This window comes from Lontra canadensis, unplaced genomic scaffold (assembly GCF_010015895.1).
Source record: "Lontra canadensis isolate GAN:19392208 unplaced genomic scaffold, GSC_riverotter_1.0 scaffold87, whole genome shotgun sequence".
Taxonomy (NCBI): Eukaryota; Metazoa; Chordata; class Mammalia; order Carnivora; family Mustelidae; genus Lontra; species Lontra canadensis.
The window spans coordinates 108344-131538 of NW_022631081.1; the positions used below are offsets into that span (position 1 = coordinate 108344).

Consider the following 23195-nt stretch of genomic DNA (forward strand, 5'->3'; position numbering starts at 1 on the left):
TAAACACTTATCAATGACTTGCAAATAGTTTCCCCTGTTGCATAGGCTGCCTTTTTCACTCTGTTGATTGTGTCCTATGATGAACATAAATTTTAAATGTTGATGGAGTCCGTTTATCTGTTTTTATTCTGTTGCCTGTGCTTTTGTTGTCATAACCAAGAAATCATTGCCAAATCCAGTGTCATGAAACTTTTGTCCTGTTTTCTTCTAAGAGTTTTATGGGGTTTGCTTTATGTTTTGATATTTGACCAATTTTGAATTAACTTTTGCATACAGTGTCAGGTGAGGGTCCAAGTTCGTGCATGATGCCTTGAATATTTATGGCTTTTCTCCCTGCTTCTGCCTCAGCCTCAGCCGCCCCAGGCACAAAGTGCCCGCCCACAGCCAGCCCTCTGAGCCCCGTTATTGCTGCGCGGAGGCGGCTTGTTTGCAGCCGGGATGAAGAGCCACTGGGTGGCGCGGTTGCCTTGCGAATAACGACGAGGATCGCTCTCCCAGGCGCTGGAGCTCCTGGAGCAGGCTGAGTGAGGGCTTTCCGTGGGGTTGGATCGCTCAATCCTCCCAACCACCCCTGGAAGGAGGCAGGGAGGTACAGAGAGGCCAGGTTGCTTTCTCGAGGTCACACAGCTTGGAGCTAATGGACACAAGACTCAAATCCATAAACCAGTGGCAGAAGTTATCAACTGTCCCTGCTTGGGAAGGGCTATGATTATTTTTTTTTTCTGAAGTCACATCCTTCCTCCTCTTTATGAGTTAAGATGATCTTCCTTTTCGGAAGTGATGGGAATAAATGGATGTGTAGTGCTTTTGTATGTGGGTGCAGGTGTCCTTAATCACCAGAAGGAAACATTTCCTGCCTGATACCTTTTTCCCCCAATTTTCAGTGCCAAACATGAAAAACTGAGGACCAGTTCCTGTAATGAACAAGCTAGAGTGCTCAGTTAGGACTTTCAGATTCATGTGGAGCCAAGAGAATTTTGCTGGTAATCCATTCCTACTGGAATATGCTCAGTGAGGCAACATGTATAGTTACAAATGAACCAAATGATGAGAATTATAACAAAAGGTTTTTGTATCGTATCAAAAGCAATCATTCATGAAGAGGAAGAGATAAATTACAAATAGAATCAAAGATCAGGTTCTCAGATTATTTGATAACCTAGTTAAGAAAGAGGAGTAAATCTGAACATCTTGAAGAATAGAAACATTTTCTTACTGGTTTGACGAGAAACCAGTAGAAAACTCTTTGTGAATTTACATTGGTGACAAATTAGCTAATGAGTATCCCTACTTCGAAGAGCATTAAAATTCAATCAGTTCACCAAAAAAAAACAACCAAAAAAAAACCTCAAAAAGCCCAGATTATGGACATTATCACATGCTGATAGAAGCTCAGTAAAGTCTTTCCCACATCTGACAACAAGCTCAAAAATTTAGATGGTGTCACAACTGAGGACACACCATTTTCTAAGCTATCACTAAGGAAGAACAAATTTCTATCTTCCACATCAGAGAAAAGACTGAAATTTATTTTACTTGTTCTACAAAACATACTAGAAAAAGCACTCTCCGGGGGCACCAGGGAGGTGGCGTAGGTTAAGTGTCCAACTCTTGATTTTGGCTCTGGTCATGATCTCAGGGTCGTGAGATCTAGCTCCTCCCAACCCCCATTGGGCCCCCCATTCAGCAAGAGTTTCTTCCTCCCCCCTTCCCCTCCCCCTGCATGTTCTCTCTCTCTCAAATAAATAAATAAAATATTTTTTAAAAAAGAAAGAAAAAGAAAAAGCATTGTCCTCAAGAGAAGCGATCCAAGACCATGCAAGCAAAATAAATAAATAAACAAACAAGGAGCGGGTAGAATACGGATGGCAGGCATACGGATGGCAGGCAATATACGAAACATTGTTTTCTGGGGTTTGTGATGGCGTGAATATTTTGAAGTTTTCTTAACTCTGCAGGTTGTCACTTTTAAACCAAAATTTGTTTTTGCAGTTTTTATTTTTTCCTTAAAATGATCCACAAACTTGGGGAAGTTTCAGACCCTGTGAAACGTGGATTGGCACTGGCAGGCATCAGCTCATCCTGATCCCGTCCCCATGCCTTGGCCAAGGACGCCATCTTGCTCACCCCACATTCCCAGGTGTCCCCAAAGTGCTCAGTATATATGTGCCTGAGGAATGGTTAATATTTTGTTATTACTGGCTGTCGTCATTATTATTAGCAACAAAAAGGAGAGGAAGAGGTTTCTGACATTTTGTTGAGGATATTTGGGCAAGGGGGGCTTTGAACTTGTAACACAAAGAGCAGCTGAGTTTGCACACCTGTGGCATTATATTCTGGAGCAGAAGCACTAAAAAACACGGCCACCCATCAGAGAAGATTTAGAATCATCCATGCTTATCTTGGATAAGCCTGTTCTAGAGCACCCTAATGAGAGGGGCCAAGGGGGGAGAAAATTCCAGACACCCCAGAGAGGTCAGAATTTACAGAAGCCACTGGAGCCCACTCTGCAGGTGTGTCGAGAGCTCAGCGGCTGCTGACTGGACTCCAGCTTCCCACGAGCTGCTTCCTGATCCACCTGAATGCTGCAGCTGTCCCCTATGGTCCCCAGGACCCAGCATGATGCATAACACATGGTGGGAATTTGTAAGAATTTGCTGATTAAATAGTTGTGCCATTTGAGATGTGATTCTGTTGGTTTGGGATATCTGTGGTTTTTAAGAATCCTCTGCAACAGAGACTCTTAACTTAGGGTCTAGGAAGCTCCTGAAACTGAATGGAAAATAGAAGGTTTAAGTGTGTTTTTCAGGGAAAGCATCTAGGAACTCCCCATATCCTCTACAGTGCTTAAGGCTCCAAAGAAACCAAGGATCATGGAGAAAATGAAGAATGGGCCCCTGGAAAGTTCTCCCTAAACCACTGTCTTACAGACAGTGGCACTCCAGGACTGGAAGGGACCCTTGGGATGGCACAGTGTGGTTGAGCCAACCAACCCAAAGATGAAGACCCAGATGGATGCCTAGATGGGACAAACCTGAGGTCACAGGACATTCTTTGTCCTCCACATTCCCTGGGATGGACCACAGAAAGTCTTCGGACATAAGTGCTTCTATAACCAATAGCAGTTCATTTGTTCCATACTAACTGAGGCTGTACTCTATGCCAAGCTCTGGGCTAGATGCTGGGGACACATGGCGATGAGATTCCCAGGAGGGTGGACACAGGGCCAACTATCCATAGAGTGAGTCTATCTTATTCATCTCTGTATTCTCCAAGCATTGGCTGCTGTCCAGCACATAGTAGACATTCAACAATTAGCAACTGCCTTAAGCAATGGGACAGGATCCTGGTTGAGTCTTTGGCATTTGGAATTTGGGAACATCAATTGGAATCACAGCTTGTCCACTCAGGTGCTGTGTGACTCTGGGCAGGTCACATCATCTCTCTGAGACTCGATTTCCTGATATGTAGTAGAGAAGTCACTTCAAGGGGTCTGGGGGCGGTGAAGAAGTTAATTGGTGAAGGGGCGCCTGGGTGGCCCAGTTGGTTGAGTGTCAGACTCTTGGTTTCAGCTCAGGTCATGATCTCAGGATTGTGACATTAAATCCCGTATCAGTTCCATGCTCAGTGAGGACTCTGCTGGAAATTCTTTCCCCCTCCCTCTCCCTCCCCGCTGCTCCTACCCACCTCCCCAGCTTGCATGTGTGCGCTCTCTTTCTCTCTCTCTCTCTCTCTCTAGTGAATAAATAAATAATCTTTAAAAAAAAAAAAAAAAGAAGAAGAAGAAGAATAAGCAGAAGCAGCAGCTAATGGGTGAAAAGAGCCTGACACACACTGGGTGCTCATCAAGCCACAGCTATTGGAGTCAATACTGTCACCATAATATCAAAGAGCCCAGGTAAAGCCTTGCATCTCCACGCATCTTCTGGAGAATGGGGAGGACTCAGCAGATGGCCTCTCTGCCTTGTCCACACAGGGACCTCAGAATCAGAAATGTGGGCTGTTTTTGGTGGCCATAGAGCAGCATCTAGTGGAAGGGAAGGAAAAGTGACAGTGTCATAGGATATCGGGAAGAGAGAGTTTTAAAGGCAGGGACAAAGCTTGGCAGAGAAGCCAGGAAAGTGACTGGCCTGTGCTGGTGTCTTCAGCAAGGGGAGGTCAGACAAGGTCTCCTGATCAGGACTAGGGACTCTGCCTGCCTGAGCCAAGGGAGCGATGGAGGAGAGGACCTCCCCCTCTCTCCCCACTCCCTCCCTCCCTCCCTCCCTCCATGAGTGTCAGGTTCCCATCTGCACAGCACTGTGTCACCTCCACTGCCCCCAAGTCTCCAGCACCCAGGATGTCAGGGCGGAGGAGGACTCTGTGCAGGACACAGCCAGGCCATCTCCATGGCTCTTGGCCACTTGTCAGCAGCAGTGTCTGTGTCCCTCTGATACCAGGTCCTTGGGTTTCTGGCTCTGCTGGCCTGTACAGGGATGCTCACCACACTATCCCTTCCCCTTGCCCCATCCTCCTGCCTCCCTTCACCCCCCTGCCCACAGCCCTCCCTCCTCTTCATCCTGCCCAAAGAATCCAGAACAAGCCAGCCTTCTCCCCTGGCCTTGTCTGCCACCAAGAGCAGGGACCTAGCAGACTACCTCCCCAGGTTGTGAGAAGTGATTGGGAGAAGTTGTAGAAAGCAGGAAGCACGTGTACAGGCACACATGGAATATTTCAGAAGTAGAAGCAAGTACAGCATCTTCAGGAACATCATCAGTGAAGAAGCAAAGAGCCCCCCTTTCTCCAGGAAGAGCTTCCACGTATTCATGGAAATTCCTGTGTGACAGTTACCACTTCCAGTCCATTTTAAGGATGTCCATGGATATAAATAGTAATATTTTAAAGATATGTTAATCATATGTTGAAATTTGCAAGCCAGAGGCTCTGATTTTCTGAGCACTTTCTAAGTGTCAGGAATAGCACAGAGCACTTGCTGTCCACCTCATAATGCAACAAGCTTAGATTGATAATTATTGCCCCATTTTTTGGATGAGTAAACTGAAGTTCAGGAAGGTCAAGGGTTGTGAAGAAGGTTACATAGCTAGTAAGTAGCAGGGTGGAAGTTCAGTTATGCATATGTCTGACCAGAGACTGTGGTCTTAACCTTTATTATGTGGTGCTGCCTTTCTTAGTGGACCCCACCTCTCTTTAAGGCACCTCAATATTCAATAGGCCGCTCCCCAAATGCTTCATGCTAGTTCTCACCTCTGAGTGCCTCATTGTTCTTCCTCTTGTTTCATGTCCTCCCTGGATCTGCCACTTCAGAGCGGTTACTCCTTGGGCGTATCTCTCCATGTCAGGGACCTCAGTTTCCTTGTGTGCCGAATGGGAAACACAGTGATTATAACACTTACCTCACAAGGTCCTCGTGAGGCTCGAGTGATGACCGTGAAGGCAGTTTATAAACTTTCAAGCCCTGTGCCGCCTCAGTGAATGCAGTCGCAACAGTTGATGCCTGGGGGCTCAGACAGGAAGGGAACTTCAAAGAGCTGCTGTGTCGAACTGGCAGACGCAGAATTGATCTATAGCCTAGCTGCAGAAATAAGCTTTGTAAAAGTGCAAATAAAAATAGCAAAATCGGGATAAGGGCTATTAAAGAAGCAAGGTGGGAAGCAAAGGCCAGCATGGGGCTGATCCTTTGAACTCCAGAGAGAGGAAAAAAATCAACACGTGCAAGAATTGATCGAATGAGTTTCAGGGTGGGGAGAAAAATGGAAAGTCACTTTAGAGGTGGTTGAAGTGGTCCAAGCAAATGGTGATATTACAGGCAGAAGAGTTCAAGGAGGAACAGGGGGTCGAGAAGTGGACAGATTCAACACCCCCAAGACTTGCAGAATCTTACTCAGGGGTGTAGGATTGAAAGCTCTCTCTTAAGATCAAGAATAAGACAAGGATGCCCACTTTCACCAATTCTATTTAGCACTGCACTGGAAGTTTTAGCCACCCCATTAGGCAATATTTATCTCTATTTGTGAGGACACAACCTTACATAGAGAAAATTCCAAAGAATATACATACACAAGCTATTACAGCTAACTAATAAATATATTTAGCAAAGCTTCAGGATATAAGATCAATACACAAAATCAGTAGTATTTGTGGGGTGCCAGGCTGACTTAGTTGGTAGAGCGTGTGACTCTTGATCTCTGGGTTATGAGTTCGAGTCCCACATTGGGTGTAGAGATTGTTAAAAAAAAAAAAAAGGAGTTGACAAAAATTAGTCTAGTCATATTTCCATACACTAACAACAAGCAATTTGAAAAGGAAATTAAGAAAACAATTTCATTTACAATAGCATCAACAAGAGTAAAGTAACTTGGAATAAACTTAACCAAGCAGGTATAAGACTTATCTGCTGAAAACTACAAAATGTCATCAAAAGAAATTTAAAAAGATACAAATAAATGGAAAGATATCCTGTGTTCATGGATTGGGAGATGTAACATTATTAGGATGACAATACTATCCCAAACTACCTATAAATTCCAAGCAATCCCTACAAAAATCTCAAAAGCTATTTTTGTAGAAATGGAAAAACTGATCCTAAAATTCATAGGGAAGATCAAGATTCTCCAAATGGCCAAAACCATCTTGAAAAAGAATGAAATTAGAAGGATCATGCTTCCTTACAGTAATCAAAATCGTGGTACTGCACTAAGAACAGCTATTGGATCAACTGAGTAAAACAGGAATCCAGAAATAAAACCATACATCTATGATCAATTGGTTTTGTTTATTTATTTTTTTATTTGAGAGCGAGAAGAGAAGAGAAGAGAAGAGAAGAGAAGAGAAGAGAAGAGAAGAGAAGAGCAAAGCATGAGTCAGAGGGAGGGGCAGAGGGAGAAGTAAACTCCCCACAGAGCAGGGAGCCTAATGCAAAGCTTCATCCCAGGACCCCAGGATCATGACAGATGCTTAATGACTGAGCCACCCAGATGCCCAGATCAACTGGTTTTCAAGAGGCTGCCAAGACCATTCAATCAGGAAAAAGTAGTCTCTTCGGGGCGCTTGGGTGGCTCAGTGGGTTAAAGCCTCTGCCTTCTGCTCAGGTCATGATCTCAGGGTCCTGGAATCGAGCCCTGCGTCGGGCTCTCTGCTCCACAGGGAGCCTGCTTCCTCCTCTCTCTCTCTCTCTCTCTCTCTCTGCCTCTCTGCCTACTGGTGATCTCTGCCTGTCAAATAAATAAATAAAATCTTTAAAAAAAAAAAAAGTAGTCTCTTCAACAAATGTGCTGGCACAACTGGATATCCACATGAAATTAAGTTGGATCCCTACCTCATACCATATACAAAAATCAACTTAAAATGATTCGAGACTTAAATATAAAATCTGTAACTATAAAAAAATCTTAGAACAACACATAGGAGCAAACAGTCATGATCTTGCATTTGGACATGGTTTCTTGGGTATGACACCAAAACCACAAGCAACAAGAGAAAAAAGATAAATAGGGCATTATAAAATTCTAAAACTTTTGTGCACCATCTGAATAGGCCACTATCAAGAAAGAGAAAAGGCAACCCATAGAGTAAGAGAAAATATTTGCAAATCATATATGTAATGAGAGTCTAGTATCCAGAATACGTTCAGAATTTGTACAACTCATCAAAAAAAAAAAAGACAATCAAACTTAAAATATGAGCAAAGCCCTTGAACAGAATTTCTCCAAAGAAGTTCTACAAATGGCTCACAAGCATATGAAAAGATGTTCAACCTCATTAGTCATTAATGAAATGCAAATCAAAACCACAGTGAGATACCACTTCACACCCACTAGGATGACTCTAATTAAAAAAAAAAAAAAGTAAAGTAAGTTTAGGCAAGGATGTGGAGAAATTGAAATCCTTATGCATTGCTGGTAGGAATGCAACATGGTGCAGTCACTATGGAAAATAATTCAAAGGTTCCCCAAAATGTTAAATGTAGAATTACCCTATGAGCTGTGACTTAATCCATTCAGGCAGCTATCACAAAGTACTATCAGCTGGGTGGCTTATAAATAACAGAAATTTATTTCTCACCATTCTGGAGGCTGGAAAGTCCAAGATCAAGGTATTGGCATATTTGGGGTCTGGTGAGAGCCTATGACCTGATTTATAGACAGCTATCTTCTCATTGCATCCTTGCATGGTGGAAGGGGCAAGAGAGCTCCCTGGGGTCTCTTTCATAAGGGCACCAATCCCATTCACTAGGGCACCACCCTTCTGACTTAATAACCTCCAATAAGACAATAAGACACCACCTCCAATACATCTCTAAGTATACTGGGGATTAGGTATCAATATATGAATCTGAGGGGACATAAACGTCCAGTCTTTATCACTCAGCAATTACACTCCTAGTATATATCTAAGTTAAATAAAGTTATATGTGCCCACACAAAAATTTACACACAAATGCTCATAGCAGCCCTGTTCACAATAGCCAAAAGGTGTAAACAATCTAATATCCATCAACTGATGATGAACAGAGAAACAAAATGTGTTCTGTCCACACAATGGTATATTGTAAAAACCCATAAAAAGGAATGAAGTACAGACCTTTGTTATGACATTAATTAGTCTCAAAAATATAGCGATATCTGAAAGAACCTAGACACAAAGGCCACATGTGGTATTTTCCATTTACATGAAATATGCAGAATAGGGACAGAAATCAGATTAGTGGTTGCCAAGGGCTGCAGGGACAGGAGAATGGGGAGTGACTGCTTAAGGAACACAGGATTTCCTTTTTTTTTTTTTTAAGATTTTATTTATTTATTTGACAGAGAGAGACCCAGTGAGAGAGGGAACACAGCAGGGGGAGTGGGAGAGGGAGAAGAAGGCTTCCCGCCAAGCAGAGAGCCCGATGCGGGGCTCTATCCCAGGACCCTGAGATCATGACCTGAGCCAAAGGCAGATGCTTAATGACTGAGCCACCCAGGATCCCCAACAGGGTTTCCTTTTGAGGTGGAAGAAATGTTCTGGAACTAGATAAAGGTGATTGTTTCACAACATTGTAAAGGTACTAAATATCACTGAATCGTCCACTTTAAATGGTTAAAATGGTGGAGGTGCCTGGGTGGCTCAGTCAGTTAAGCACCCAAGGCTTGGTTTTGGCTCAAATTATGATTCCAGGTTTCTGGGATCAAGCCCCGCGCCCTGTCCGGGACCAAGCCCGGTGTCCTTTTAGGCTCCATGCTCAGGGGGAGTCTGCTTCCTTTCTCTCTCCCAATTCTCCTCCCTCTGCTTGTTCTCTCTCTCTCTCTCTCAAATAAATAAATCTTTTAAAAAATAAAATAAATCTTAAAAACAACAATAAAATAAAATAAAATGGTTAAAATAAAATGGTAGGGTGGGGTGACTGGGTGGCTCAGTCAGTTGAGCATCTGGCTCTTGGTTTTGGGTCAGGTCATGATCTTGGGGTCCTGGGACCAAGGCCCATGGCGGGACTCTATGCTCAGCAGGAAGCCTGCTTGAGATTCTCTCTCCCTCTGCCCTCCCCCTGCCCTCTTTCTCTCATAAATAAGTAAATCTTTTAAAAAATAAATAAAATGGTTAAAATGGTGACTGTAATCACCATTAAAAAAAAAAAGAAAGAAAAAGGCTTGTTGATGGACAGAAGGTGGGATGAAAGTGCCAGAAGGAAATCAAGAGTCTCCTGGTTCCTCTGGGGAGTTATGGATTGGAGGAGCCCTGAGTCCTCACTGGGTTTCAGGCTCCACTGCATCCTTTCTCTTCTTTGTCTAGGCACAGTCAGTCCCACCCCAGGCCCTTTGCACCTGCTTTTTCACACACCTGGAATGATTTTCCTCCAACTCATGGCCGGCTACTGCCATCTCTGAGAGTCATGTCTCAGCTGTGTGGTCATTCCTTAAACACCCTTCCACAATTTGGACTGATTCCTCCTTATCTCCCCAACCCCAAAATCCCCAGTGTCATGCCATCCAGTTCACATGTTCCTCAGCATTGATCACAATCTGTTATTTTATGGATTTGATTACTTGTTTATTGTCTGTCTTCCCCCAGCTCAACTGTGAGTTCCATGAGAAAAATAACATCCTATTGTCAGCAGCTAGACCCCAAGACCGAACGTTACTCACCTGCTTCTACTAACTGACCTTTGTCCTACAGTTTTCCTTATGTTCTTCTTTCCAGTTTATCTCTTAATCTAGACAAAAGACCCTAGGGTCATAGCATCCCATGATGGAGAACCATCTAGAGAAACAGAACCAACTGGATTTACTTATCTGTTTTTACAAGGAATTGGCTTATTCAGTTATGGAGGCTGAAATATCCCAAGACTGGCAAACAGGTGACCCACAAGAGCCAATGGTGTATTTCACAGCAAGTCTGAAGGCTCAGAACCCAACAAGAGCTGAGATTTCTCTTTGAATCTGAAGCTCCCAAAAGACAGATGCTTCAGCTCACACAGTCAGGCTGGAAGCATTCCCTCTAACTCAGACTTCTTTGTTCTATTCAGGTCATTGGTTGGTTAGCTGAGGCCTCTCCACACTAGGGAGGACCATCTGCGTTACTCAAATGTGAATCTCATCTAGCAACACCCTCAAAGACACACCCAGAGTAAAACTGAACTAAATATCTGGCCATCCCGTGTCATTATCAAGTGGACACATACAATTAACCATCACAGCAATGAAGAGTAAATGCTACATGGGGCACAAAAGACAATGTTCACTAGACTTACTCTCTACAGTAAGTAGGTTAAGAACACCTTGGCTTGAATCCAGTCTCTCTATGTTCTAGCTTCATGCCTTTGGCTAAGCTGTTTAACTTCTCTGGGAGCTTCAGGATAAAATACAGATGATGAGAAAAACCTACATCATGGGGTTTTTTGGTGCATTAAATGAGCTAATATGTGAGAAGTTCACAGCCCAGTGCCAGACACATTTAAGTGCTCTAAATTACAGTTATTATCATTGTTATTATATCATGAATTGTGAGGTCATGCCTTCTGCCAGTTATCAGTGTACTGCCTCTCAGCTCCAAATTGCTCCTCTGATGATTGTTCCTCAGTAATAGGCAGGACTTCCTGAGCATTTCTAATTTGTACTGAGCACCCTGCTGAGCTTTCTCAATAGAGGGCACAGAAGGGACAAGGCAGGAGAAAAAGGCTTTCCACCTGGTTCTGGCTGCAGCACCACTGGGCAGTGACACGGGATGAGGCATAGCCTGGGAAGCATGAGGAAAACTGGCACCCAGAAAAGTTTTTCTGCTCTGGCCAGAGGGAGAGTCCCATCACTTCCCAAGATGATGCTAAGTGATGGCGCCCCTAGTGGTGAGTGGTCCAACTGCAGCGGACCATCCATGCCCAACTTCCTGCTGCTGTCAAACCAAAAACTACCAATTCTTATATCTTGGAAGAAAACCTCCAGGTTTTCAAGAAAGGACCAGCGCAGCGCCGGTCAACTTCCCAGACTTAGTGTTTGGCTGAGAAGGCAGAAACGTGGGCTCTGGAAAATGGCTCCCTACAGTGATGCCTAGCCACCCTACTTTTCTAAAGTACCCTAGTTAACAGGGGTGCAGTCAAGGGGAAGAACCACTGAATCAGTCTCTTGGATCCTGAGGTTGTAATTCTGGCTGTGGCTCCCTTGCTGTATGAAGTTGGACAAAGGTCTCTCTAGGCTTGGCTTTCTTTTATAATACAAAAAAAAAAAAAATGAGTGTTGAGGGGTAGGGAGACAAGAAGATCAAGCAGACACACCTAAAGCCCTTAACACAGTAGCTAGCACATAGTAGGTCCTCCATATATGGTTCTAATATATGGTGGGAGGGTATTTGGCTTCCAAGCAACCATTTCACATTCTCTGGGCCCACGGCGGACTTGCCACATTCTCATTGGAGGTAGTGGGTGGGTGGGATTGTGACTCAGAGTCCCCTTCCTTAGCAAGGAGCAGGTGTGTGTCTCAGTCGATGCTCCTTCTTCAGAACAGGAACCTCCAATAGCTATAGCTCCTTTCACCTGAGTGGTGGCGCCCTGACCACACTGTCCTCATCACCAGGTGACTATTCCCAAAGATTTCTCTTTCTGGAACTGCCTTGCTTTCAACCCATTTCCCCAAGTGCTTGCCTCCCCTTAGTGAGACCCACCCATCTGCTAATAATGGTATTCCCATTATCCTTCCAGTTTTTCCCTTTTCACTAAGTTAGCCAAAACCACCTTCTCTGGCTTGTGGCCAAAGACTTCCGACACTGACAAATGGAAAAGAGGGGATTCTGAAACCGGGGTGGGGTGGGGCCTCTTGAGAGCAGGACGAAAGTCTTTAAAGTGGACTTCAAGGCCATAACAGGACCTTGGTCTTCCACCATCCTCCTTGTTCATGCCACTCCAGCCCCACTGGCCTCTGAGATGTTTGTCACACCCAGTGGCACACTCCCACCTCAAAGCCTCTGCACTTCATGTTCCCTTTGCCCAGAATGCTTTTCCTCCAGAAATCCCCACAGTCTATTCCTTCTCTTCTTTACTCAGATGTCACCTCCTCAGTGAGGGCCCCCTCAAGCACCCTACTTCAAAATACAAATCGCACCTGTGTGGGCCCTCCCCGTCTCCTTTGCCTATGTAATTTTTCTCCAGAAACTTCCAACATGCCGCATGATCTGCTTATTTATTTTGTTTTCTGCCTTCTAAGCCCTGTGAGGGCAGGCTTTTGTCTGAGTTGCTCACTTTGGTATCCTCAGCACAATAACCTGACACATAGTAGGTGCTCAATAAATGTTTGTAGACCTGAGTTGCAGTCTGGGTGGCTGCGGTCAGGAGCTTGGTGGAACAAGTGCTGGTCCCAAAGGTCATTGCCTGCCTGGCCCTGGAGGTCCTGGCTCACAGGTGCCCTATTAGGGTCCTGGGACGATCTTTCCCAATAATCTGTCTGTGGGGGAGGGAGCCACTTAAGGCCTGGCCATATCTTGCAAGACTCCTAATAATAATAACAACAATAACAACAACAACAACAACAACAACAACAACAGCTATCTTTTACGGTTGCTGGCCTTTTTTCCTCGGTCTCCATTAAGTGCTTTATCTTTACTCTCATTTATGTCTCATATCATTCCTATGTTATCAAATTATATCCATTTCAAAGGCGAAACCCCTGAGGCTCAGAGCGTCAGTAACAGTCCCGCCATCTCCTACCGCTTCCTGGAGCCTGGCACAGAGCAGACCTCCAATAAAGGATGCCTCCCTGTCCTGCCCAATAGAGGTTGTGAGGGACTTGGGGCTGCGGGCGCGGGGGTTGGGGGGCGGGGGGCGGAGCTTCCGCGGAGGGCGGGGCGCTGGCCTTGGGACCTGAGCCTGCGTCTGGCCCCAGAGGAACCTCCGGCCAGGAACCCGGACGCTCAGCGGCTGCTCTCTGGAGGGGCGGGGCAGCGGCGCGGCGGGTCCTGACGTCACCCGGCGCTGGGCCCCGCCCCGCCGCGGCTGCAGCAGCAGAGCCAGCGAGCAGCCTCCGCCGCCGGCTTGACTGGGAACGCAGCGTGCGCGGCCATGGCCTCGGGCCCCCCTGGTAAGCGGCCGTGGGACGCAGGGGTGGCGGGGGGAGGTGGCGAGAGGACAGCCCCGGGCCTCCGCCTTCAGCTCTGGGCTGACCGGCCGTCCCCCATCTCGTCCCACAGAAGCGGACACGCGACAGAGGCTGCTGCGCACTGTCAAGAAGGAGGTAGGTGCCAGGGCGGGGGCGGGGGTCGCTACCTTGAGGGAGGGGTCTGCTGCAACCCCGCACCCCTACGCTGGGGAAGGTCTCTAAAGGAGTGGTGGCTCCTGGCAACGGGGGCGGCACCTCCGGTGTGGCGCTCACCTGGGTAGGTATTTACCTCCTGCGGGACTGGAGGCCAGTGAGTTTGGGGGTGGGAGCCTCAGGTATTGGGGGGGCTCTGAATGCAGCGGGAGGGCCCCCCCAGGTGTGGGGTACACCTGGATGTGCCTGGGTAGGACCCCCTCTTGTGGAGGAGCAGATGGGTGGGTCTCACTAAGAGGCAAGCACCTGGGGGGGCTGACTGGACATATTGGAAGGTGCGGGGCCTGGATGGGGCTGCAGAAGGAGGACCAGACTTCGGAAAAGGGGAAAGGTTCACTTTGGGAAAATAACAATCCCCCATTCCCCTTCCCCACAATTCTCAGTCCTTGGAGCCACCCTCAGGAGCCAGGGGACTCCCTCCCTGGAAGTCCCTAGTCAGTGGCTTACTCCATTTGTGGGCATGTGCCAGGGCGTCTTGGCAGGTGGGTTCCCCTCACCCACCCCTCCCACCCCCTACCCCCTACCCCCCACCCCCCACACGCAGAATCAGTCCAGGCTCAGCTGCCCTTCTGCCCCTTCTCTCTCCTTGGGGCCAGCTGGGAGCCAGGTCTAGCCTTTAGCTAATAGCACTTGACTTCCCACAAGGGGTGAATCTATAAGCATGGGTTCCTGGGAAGCATTTAGATGCTTGGAATGTGTGTGTGTGTGTGTGTGTGTTTGTGTAGAGCACACTCACGCCTGTGTGGGCGAGGATATGTGGCTGTGAGTGTGTGTATCTGAGAATGTCTGTGCATCTGTCTGGAGATATCCAAGTGCATCTCCGTATTGTGTGTACATGTGTCTGTTTATTCATTTTTGTGAGTATGATGTGTATCTGTGTGATGCATGAGTCTCTGTGTATGTGTGTGAGGCTGTGACCATGTATGTGTAACTGTGTGTGTGTGTGTATCTTGCCTTTCTTATGTCACCTCACATCCCTCACCCTGGGACCCCATCACTGCTGAGCTGATCACCTATCTTGGGTCTTTAGCCTGAGACCAGGAATGGCTGCAGACCTCAGGGGCTGGCCTGATTCCTTTGCCTGTGTGTGTGTGTGTGTGTGTGTGTGTGTGTGTGTGTTGAGGGTATCAGCCTTTGGTGTCAGCACCAAGCACCAAGAAGGCCCTCCCCACATGGTGGTAGACAGCCATCAAAGACAACCTTGATGCTGGGACCTGTTGCTGTCCCTCCCTCCTTGGAAAGCATGGGCGTATGTCTGTGTATAGGTCTCTGTGTGTGGCATGTCCCACGTTGTTTAAAGAATTAGCTCCTGGGCTGGTTGTACACTCCATGATTTCTGAGTAAGGATGCATAATAGGATATGTGAATTCCTCAGAAAGGCCCAGAACTTTTCAGTTTAGCCCTCTTAGAGGCACTGTGGGGACCTGAAGAAAGCTCTGTCTGGATAGACCATCCTTCCAACAAAACCCACAGACCTACAATAGTCTGATGTCTGTGTCAGGGGAGGGTGTCTGTAGAACCTGTTTGTTCATTGTTTAACTAAACCTAGTTAGTTTAGGTCAATTTGTGCTTCCCAGATATTTTCACCTGGAATGGCGATGGGGAGGAAGGTGCCTCTGGGCAGTGCTCAGCTGGGGCCCTGGTCCCAACTCAGCCAGCAGCTCCCTCAGTGCCCTGACCAAGTCCCTTTGCCCTCTCAAGGACTCAGTTTCCACATCTGGAGAAAGAGGCATTGTTCCACTGTTCTTAGAGATCCCACCCATGTTAGTCTACTTTGGGATAGTGGCAGGCTGTGGGGGATACTTTGCCCCTGGTGACCAGAGTTGTGAGCTTGCATCCTCTCTCCTGGGAGCCGCCAAGTTTGGGGCTTGGAATGAACTCTCTGCCTGGCATAAGGCCGAAGCCATCACCTGATCAGAGGGATCCCTTGGCACCCTGCTTGGTGCCTGAAGGGGTCAGGGATAGAACCTTGCAAGTTTGGGTAAAATGCCTCAAGCAGTCCATGACCTGCAGCCAGAAGGCAAGGGTTATGGTCACAAGTTGGTGACTGATTCTAAATTCTGCTTTTCTTGGGTCATTTCAATAATCAAGAGTTGCCATATAGTGGGGGCTACTCTGTGCCATACCCGATGTACATAGTAACTTTATGAGGTGACTGAGATTGTTCACATTTTATGGACCAAGGAAACCAAGCCTAGAGAGGAGGTATGAGCTGCTCAAGGGAACACAGCCAAGAAGGTCCAAAGCCAGGGACTTAAACCACCAGGTCTGTCTGACATCAGAGCCAGTCTCTTACCTCCCATATCCCAAATGTGCCCTTCCATGTCTACATGGCTCCAGAGTCTCAGCATGTGGGTGGTATGATTTCCATCGCACAGAGCTGAAATGGCCCAGACAGAGTAAGTGATGTCTCAAAGGTACAGAACCAGTAAAGAGAAGACAAGTTCAAGTCTTCTGTGAGGTCTTTGTTCAGCATGGGTGCCCCCAAGGGCATGGCGACAAGTCCATGCCCCACCAAAGCAGACCTCCTGTCTCCTTTCCTTCCTCTAACAACGTCTTTGGGGAGCTTCTCTCCCCAATATCAGAGAGCCGGTCTCCAGTGGAATGGTGGAGGGAAGCTTTTTGCCTAGAAATCTGGAAGTCAAGTCTGCTCTTCCTTTTTCCCCCATCTTTCTGGGTTCAGAGGAGCCACATGTCTGCCAGAGGCAACTCCCATCATTCTTTCTGGAAGGTGGCTTAACAATCGGTTTCTTTAGATAAGGTGTGCAAGTTTGGGCTGAGCCACAGAAACAGCAAAGGCCAGCAGAGTCCGTGGGGCTGGGAGCTCGGTCCAGTGCTGACTCTGGGAGCCAGTATGACCCAGTAACCATGAAGCAGGTCAGAAAGGGGCTTTGGGCTCACCCAGAGCTGGGTTTAAATTCTGGTGTGTTTGGGGCAGCGCCTATGTGCCAGACACCGGGCTGGGCTCTTTGGCTACAGCAGCAAACAAGATAAGTCTTGCCCTCTTGGGGCTGACATCCCAGTATGGTAGACAGACCCCAATAGACATTCTGACTGTAATTCAAGGGATCATGACAGGCTTTGCACCAAAGCGTGAAGTAGAGACGCTTGGCACCACAAGAACACACAACAGGGTGATTAACCTCATGCAGGTGGCCCAGGAAGGTTTTCTGGAGGAAGGGATGTTTAAGAAGATACATGAGGGATGAGTAAACCTTCTAGGTGGAGGTGGGAGGTGGGAAGACACAGAGGAAAACCCTTCCTGGCAGAGGGAACGGCATATACAAAGACTTTGTGGCTGGAGGGAGCCCCATGAACTTGAGGGACGAACAGACTGGGTAAGTGGCTGGAGTACAGAGGGAAAGGAGCCTGGTGCCAAATGCAGAGGGGCAGGGCCTGTGGTCTTATCCTAAAAGCAGAAGGAGAGGAGTGGGGAGGACATGAGCTATATGGAGGTAGAGGGTGGAACTAAACTTGACGGCTTGTAGGTTGTATAGTCTTAGACAAACATCTGTCTTTACCTTCACAAGGGTCCTGAGTTTCAGTTTATTCATTATGAGGATGAAGATTACTCACCTGTCAGGATAAGCCACGTGGAAACGCCCACTCCGTTAGGCTGTGCTGCTTCTGGGCAGGCATCTTAATTTTTCTCTGTCTCCCCAATGTTGCCAAGGGAAAACTGGAGACAGGGTGGCCTCGGCACGGGCACAATTTCCTCCAGTTAAACCCAACCAGCTCCATCCTGGCTCCTTCCTTGCTTGTTTCACCCTCCCCTCCTTTCCTCTCCCGCCTCCACCCCTTAATTTTGTTTTGGTTCCCAGAGCTGTGGGGACTGGCTTCTCGTTGCCATGACAACTGCCAGTAAAGGAGCCAGCCACGTGACCGAGGAGTTGATAAGGGAAGCAAAGTGACTAACTGCCTTGTTTTCTTGCCTGGTGCTGGGCCTGGGAGGCCTCTTAATTGGAAGGGAGAAGGCTGCTGCTGGAGGGCAGGAGGAGAGACCCTGGGAGGAGACAGGGGTTACGAGTCAGGTGCTTGAGAGGAGGCTCCATGTACCTCTGCCAACTGGGTCTGGTGTGAGAGCTGCCATGGGGAGCCCTTGTCACAGTGGCTGAGTTTGGGGAGCTATGCCTCCCAGCCCTCCTCTGGGGGGTAATGGGATGGGGGAGGAGGGCATCACATCCTAAAAGATTGGAGGAAAGTGAGAGAATCAACCCATGTTTCTACTAAGACCCCCATGGTGCTTCCACTTTAATCCAGGGGTGCTCAATGAAAGAGGCGTGACAACTTGCCCTCCTCCCCCCGGGTAGGGTTGTCAGATAACATATGGGTCATACAGTTAAATTTGAATTCCCCATACACAGTAAATACTTTTTTTTTTTTTTTTTTTTTTTAGTGTAAGTATGTATTGCTGGATCCGCCAGTCCTACCCCAGGGGACATTTGCTAATGTCTGGAACCATTTCTGGTTGTCAAAACTGGGGGTCCTGCTGGCATCTAGTGGGGAGAGTCCAGGAATGCTGCTCAGCTTCCCGCAGTGCCCAGGATAGCCTCCCCACCACGAAGATGTGTCCAGCCCAGAATGGCACTGTGGTTGTGATTGAGAAACTTCTGTGCAGACCATGTGCTGAGTGCACCCCCAAACGTTCCCTCCTTCACGCTCCACGACAGCCCTGTGAGGAAGAATAATTATCTGCTTGATAAAGGAAGAGCTGGAGGCACAGAGAGGTTAAGCAGCCCCCTTTAAGGTTGCACAGCCAGCCCATGGAGAAGCTAGGATTCAAAACCTTCTTTGTCTGGCTCTGAAGGGTGGCTTCACAGAGGTTTGTCGAGTCCCGGGAAACATGGCTTAGGGTCAGATGAGTGTAGGGGAAGAGATGAGGCAGGACAGGTCCATTTGATGCAGCTTGTTCGGGGCTGTGAATTGCCAGGCTGCAGCATTTGCTCCATCAGATAGTGTGGAGCTAGAGAAGACTTGGGAGCAGGGAGGGTCTGGTTGGACTTGGACTTCAGAAAGTGTCAGCTGATAACAGGGGCCAGGAGGGAGCCTTTTGCCACTTCTTGGAAGAAAACTTTCTCCTTCCTTCCTCTCTCTTTCTCTCCCCACCTCTTCTCTCCCTGCCCCTTCTTCCATCCCTTCCTTCTTTACTTCTTCCTTTCTTCCACAAATATTTATTGAGCATCAACTATATACCAGGTACCACTCTAGGAACTGTAGAGAAGGAGCAAAGCAGCATCCTTGCTCACATGCTGTCATGAAGCATATGGTTCAGTTGGGGGACAGATAGATAAACAATAAAAATATGCAGGCACACCTTGGAGATGTTTTGGATTCTATTCCAGGCCACCAGGAGAAAGCAAATATTGTGATCAATTGAGTCAAAGGAATTTTTTGGTTTTTCAGTGCATATAAAAGTTATGTTTATACTATGCTGTAGTCAATTAAGGGTACAAAAGAATTGTGTCTCAAAAAAACCAATGTATATATCTTAACTTAGAAATACTGTTATGTTATTATATAAATTATATTTTATCTTATTATATACATTGTATACACTTTAAATATATTGTATACTTTTTTTTTTTTTTTTTTTTTTTTTTTTACAAACCCTGGTGTCGAGGGCTGACTTTCAAGAGATCACAGCGAGGGAGCTGCTCTGCTACGTACAAAACCCCGATATACATTTTTTAAAAGATTTTATCTATTTATTTGAGAGAGAGGGGGGAGGAGAGTGGGGTGAGGGGCAGAGAGAGAAGCAGACTCCCCATGGAGCAGGGAGCCCCATGTGGGACTTGATCCTGGGACTCCGGGATCACAACCTGAGCAGAAGGCAGATGCTTACCTGACTGAGCCACCCAGGCACCCCATATTGTATACATTTTAAGTAGGAGATACAGGCTTCCCCCCACAAAAAAACATTTTACTGCTAAAAAATTGCTAACCATGATCTGAGTTTTCAGTGAGTCATCATCACTGATCACAGATCACTGTGATAAATATAATAATAAAGAGAAGCTTGGAAATACTGTTAGAATTACCAGAGTGTGACGCGGAGACAGGAAGTGAGCAAATGTTGTTGGGAAAATGGGGCTGATATAGACTTGTTCGATGCAGGATTGCTAAAAAACCTTCAATTTGCTAAAAAAAAAAAAAAAAGGAAAAAGAAAAAGAAAAAAGTAGTGTCTGCAAAGCACAATAAAGCAAAGTATGCCTGTATTAGAAGCCACAAGTACTGTGAGGAAAATAAAGCTGGAAAGGGAGTGGAGAGGAGGGAGAAGGGCTCTCCAGAGGAGGTGGTCAGGGATGGCCTCTCTGATATAATGACATTTGAGCAAGGACCTCAAGGGAAGGAGAGAACCCTACTGACATCTGCAGGAAGGGTGTTCTTGACAGAGGGAACAGCATATGCAAAGGTGCAGAGTCAGGAGCAGTGAAGGGTGAGGAGGCCAAGGAGCCTGGAGTGGAGTGAACAGAGTGGAGGAGGAGATGAGGTCAAAGAGAGAACAGGAGGCTGCTCCTGCAGGGTCTTATGGCCCTCAGACATGAGATAGCAGCCATGGGAGGATTTTGAACGAGGGGTGGGGGGAATAGGAATTCACCCCTGTTGTAGACTGCTCAGGCTATAGGCTAGTGATAAATGCGGGGGACGAGTGGGGGCACAAGGTCATTAAGCAAGAGAGGAAACATCTTGTTCTTTTCTGAGCTTTCAATACTCAGGCTAGAAACCAGAGCCCCCCAACTCTGCCCAGCTCCCCCACCAGCCAAGAAGGGGTTCCAGAAATGCTTGCCAGTCGCATAGATGCAGGAAAACTGGGTGCAGATATTTTTGGGCTTTCTGATGCTTATAGGGTTGACTCAGATCAGTTCGCATGTATCGTGTTTCCAGGCTTAAGATGGCAGGGTTTCTCCTCATGAATCATGCAGCCACAGCCGTGCCGTGCGTTTGATGCTTTTTTCAGGGCTCTGGCAGTGTGGCTTCCTGGAGCTCCTGCTGGTGCAGGGCCTGGGTTTCAGCACCATGGTCGGATGTGACGAGGGTGACAGAGGGCTTACAGCTTGGTTATGTCTCCTGCACGGTCTGGCTGGGTCTCCCTTGCAGTGACCTCATGAGGGGCTCCGGGAGAGGCTGGTCACCTCTGTTGCTGGTTGGCAGGTAGGAAAGGGCATTTTTGTCACCCTGATGGGCCTGCAGACCCCAGGACGGGAAGGGAGAACACCGGAGCCCTGTCCCAACTCTGTCCCTAAGCATCTGTGGCCTTCGAACGGGTCCCTTCTCCCTGTGTCATTCTGCTTTCTAAGTAGACAAGGTTGGACAGCCCCAGGATTCTAAGAACCTTGAGCCATCAAATTTGGCCAGCATCTCTTTCCGAGAGCCAAGTCTCCCTGCATTTTGTCAACTCCGAAGTTGCCAAGCCTATACTTAAGACCTATTAAAAACTCAGTAGCTGATGAAACTATTCAGGAGCCTTCATTCCACTCAGGGAAAACAAGGGTCAATGAAAGGCATTCTAATGGGATAAAGATTTTTTTTTATTTGTTTCTTAAGCAGCATTTACTGGGCATTTTATATAGATGACCTTGTTCCATTGTCCTGATGCCACCACATGAAGTGGAAAAAAGGCTGTCCCTTAAAGATAAGGATATTGACACACAGAGATGGCAAGTAAATTGCCAAAGATCACAGACATTGTCAGTAGTACAGCATGGGGTTCTGGCCCTAGAACCCTGCTCTGCATTACTCCAGAGCTGAAACCGATGACCTACTTATGGTTAGGAGATACCCTGAGTATGTGGAACTGGGGAAAGGTCCAAGCTTTGGAACTGGACCACTTTGAGTTAAAGTTCTGGCCCTGTCATTTAGCGGATGCATGAACCTCTCTGGCTCCGGCGTCCTTGGGCATCACATGGCAAGCGTACCCTGTACCACACACCACTGCTATTATGCCATCATTTCAGGGCATTCATCAGTATTCATGAAGGGCCCTGGCATACGGCTTGGCTCACCCATTTAAGAGTAAGACAGAACTCAGTTGCAGAGGGACATTGTGCTGCCCTTTCTGGTCAGACACATCTGAACTTGCAGATGTTCTCGGCATGGGATCTGGCTCTCTGTGGGTAAGCCCTGGGCTGGGGGGTGCAGCAGCCACAGGCTGGGGAGAGGTTATTTCATGGGAGTCTGGAGGAATGAGCCCTTGAAGGGGGGCCAGGAAGGCTGAGTCTTGCCTGGCTGCCTCGCCATCCTGAGGCGGGCAGTGGGATCTTCCCTCTAGGTCTGGTGGCTCCTTGGCCTCATGGAGGTGATCCCTCAGCCAAGGAAGGTCTGACCCCCTCATCAGCCTGCTGGCCCCACCACTTGGCTGCTCTGAGCCCACTCTTAGCTCTGAGCAGCTAAGAGTGCTGAACTCCAATGGGAGGCAGCGTATTTTTCTTTCAGTCATACAGAAAGACAAGACATGAATAGATTCTTGTGCTTTGTCTTTGGCGTACCTTGAAGGAACTCAGGTTTATAAAGGGCAGTAACAGTTCCTTTAGCCATGAGTCCCCATTTAAGAATCAAATAACAGAAGCCCCAAGAGTGAAGAGACGTGGTGATACCTGGGACGTTGAATGGATTCTCCTTTAATTTTTATTAGTTAGTAAATAACATTTAATTAGTAAGCTAGAATTACAGCAACTATCATGCATTTTTTGCCCCCCCTTTTTTAGACATAAAGATATCTTTACAACCACCATTTATTAAATGCTGTTCTAAATTGCTTTGTTTGATCTCATTTAATGCATCAAGCAAGCTTCCTTTAGACTAGGTACAAATAGCAGCTCTACTGATGAGGGAAATTGAAGCTGAGAGAGGTTAACAAACTGGACCGAGGTGGGGCGCCTGGGTGGCTCAGTCAGTTATGAGTTTACCTACGGCTCAGGTCATGATCTCAGGATTCCAGGATTGAGCCCCATGTCGGGCTCCTTGCTCCGCAGAAAGTCTGTTTCTCTCATCTCCTTTCTGGTCTTACCCTTTATTTGTTGCTCTCCCTCTTTTTCTCTCAAATAAATAAATAAGTAAATAGTCTAAAAAAATTAAAACTGGACCAAAGTCACACAACTGAGAAGCAGCATAGCAGGGAATTTTTAGCTAGCTGTACCCATTTCAATTTGAGTAATAACTTGCTAACAAAACCAGCTAGAACAATAAATACATATATAAACATAAAACCAAAAGGAAAAGAGAAGCTAAAAAAAAAAAAATCAATTCATTGGTTCAGACGTTTGGGAATTTGGAGTCCATCCAGCTTCAGGTACGGCTCTATCCAGGGGTTCCGATGATGTCATCAGGACCCTGTCTGTTTTCATGTCTCTGTGCTGGCTTTCTGCCTTGCCTGTCTGCGTGGGGAGGGAAAGCGTTGCCCCAGCAGCTCTCAGGATACAACCTGC

General features: G+C 47.1%; 1 protein-coding gene across 4 annotated transcripts in view; it reads left to right on the forward strand.

Moving 5' to 3' along the window:
* The first annotated feature begins 13504 nt into the window (after positions 1-13504).
* SGSM1 (small G protein signaling modulator 1) overlaps positions 13505-23195 on the forward strand; it is an 86208-nt gene continuing 76517 nt past the window's right edge. For all 4 annotated transcript variants that reach the window (XM_032883255.1, XM_032883257.1, XM_032883256.1 and 1 more), the window contains exons 1-2: positions 13505-13538; positions 13648-13691. In XM_032883255.1, coding sequence (XP_032739146.1) covers positions 13520-13538; positions 13648-13691 — 63 coding nt within the window. In that variant the 5' untranslated portion in view covers positions 13505-13519. The remainder of the gene's footprint in view (positions 13539-13647; positions 13692-23195) is intronic.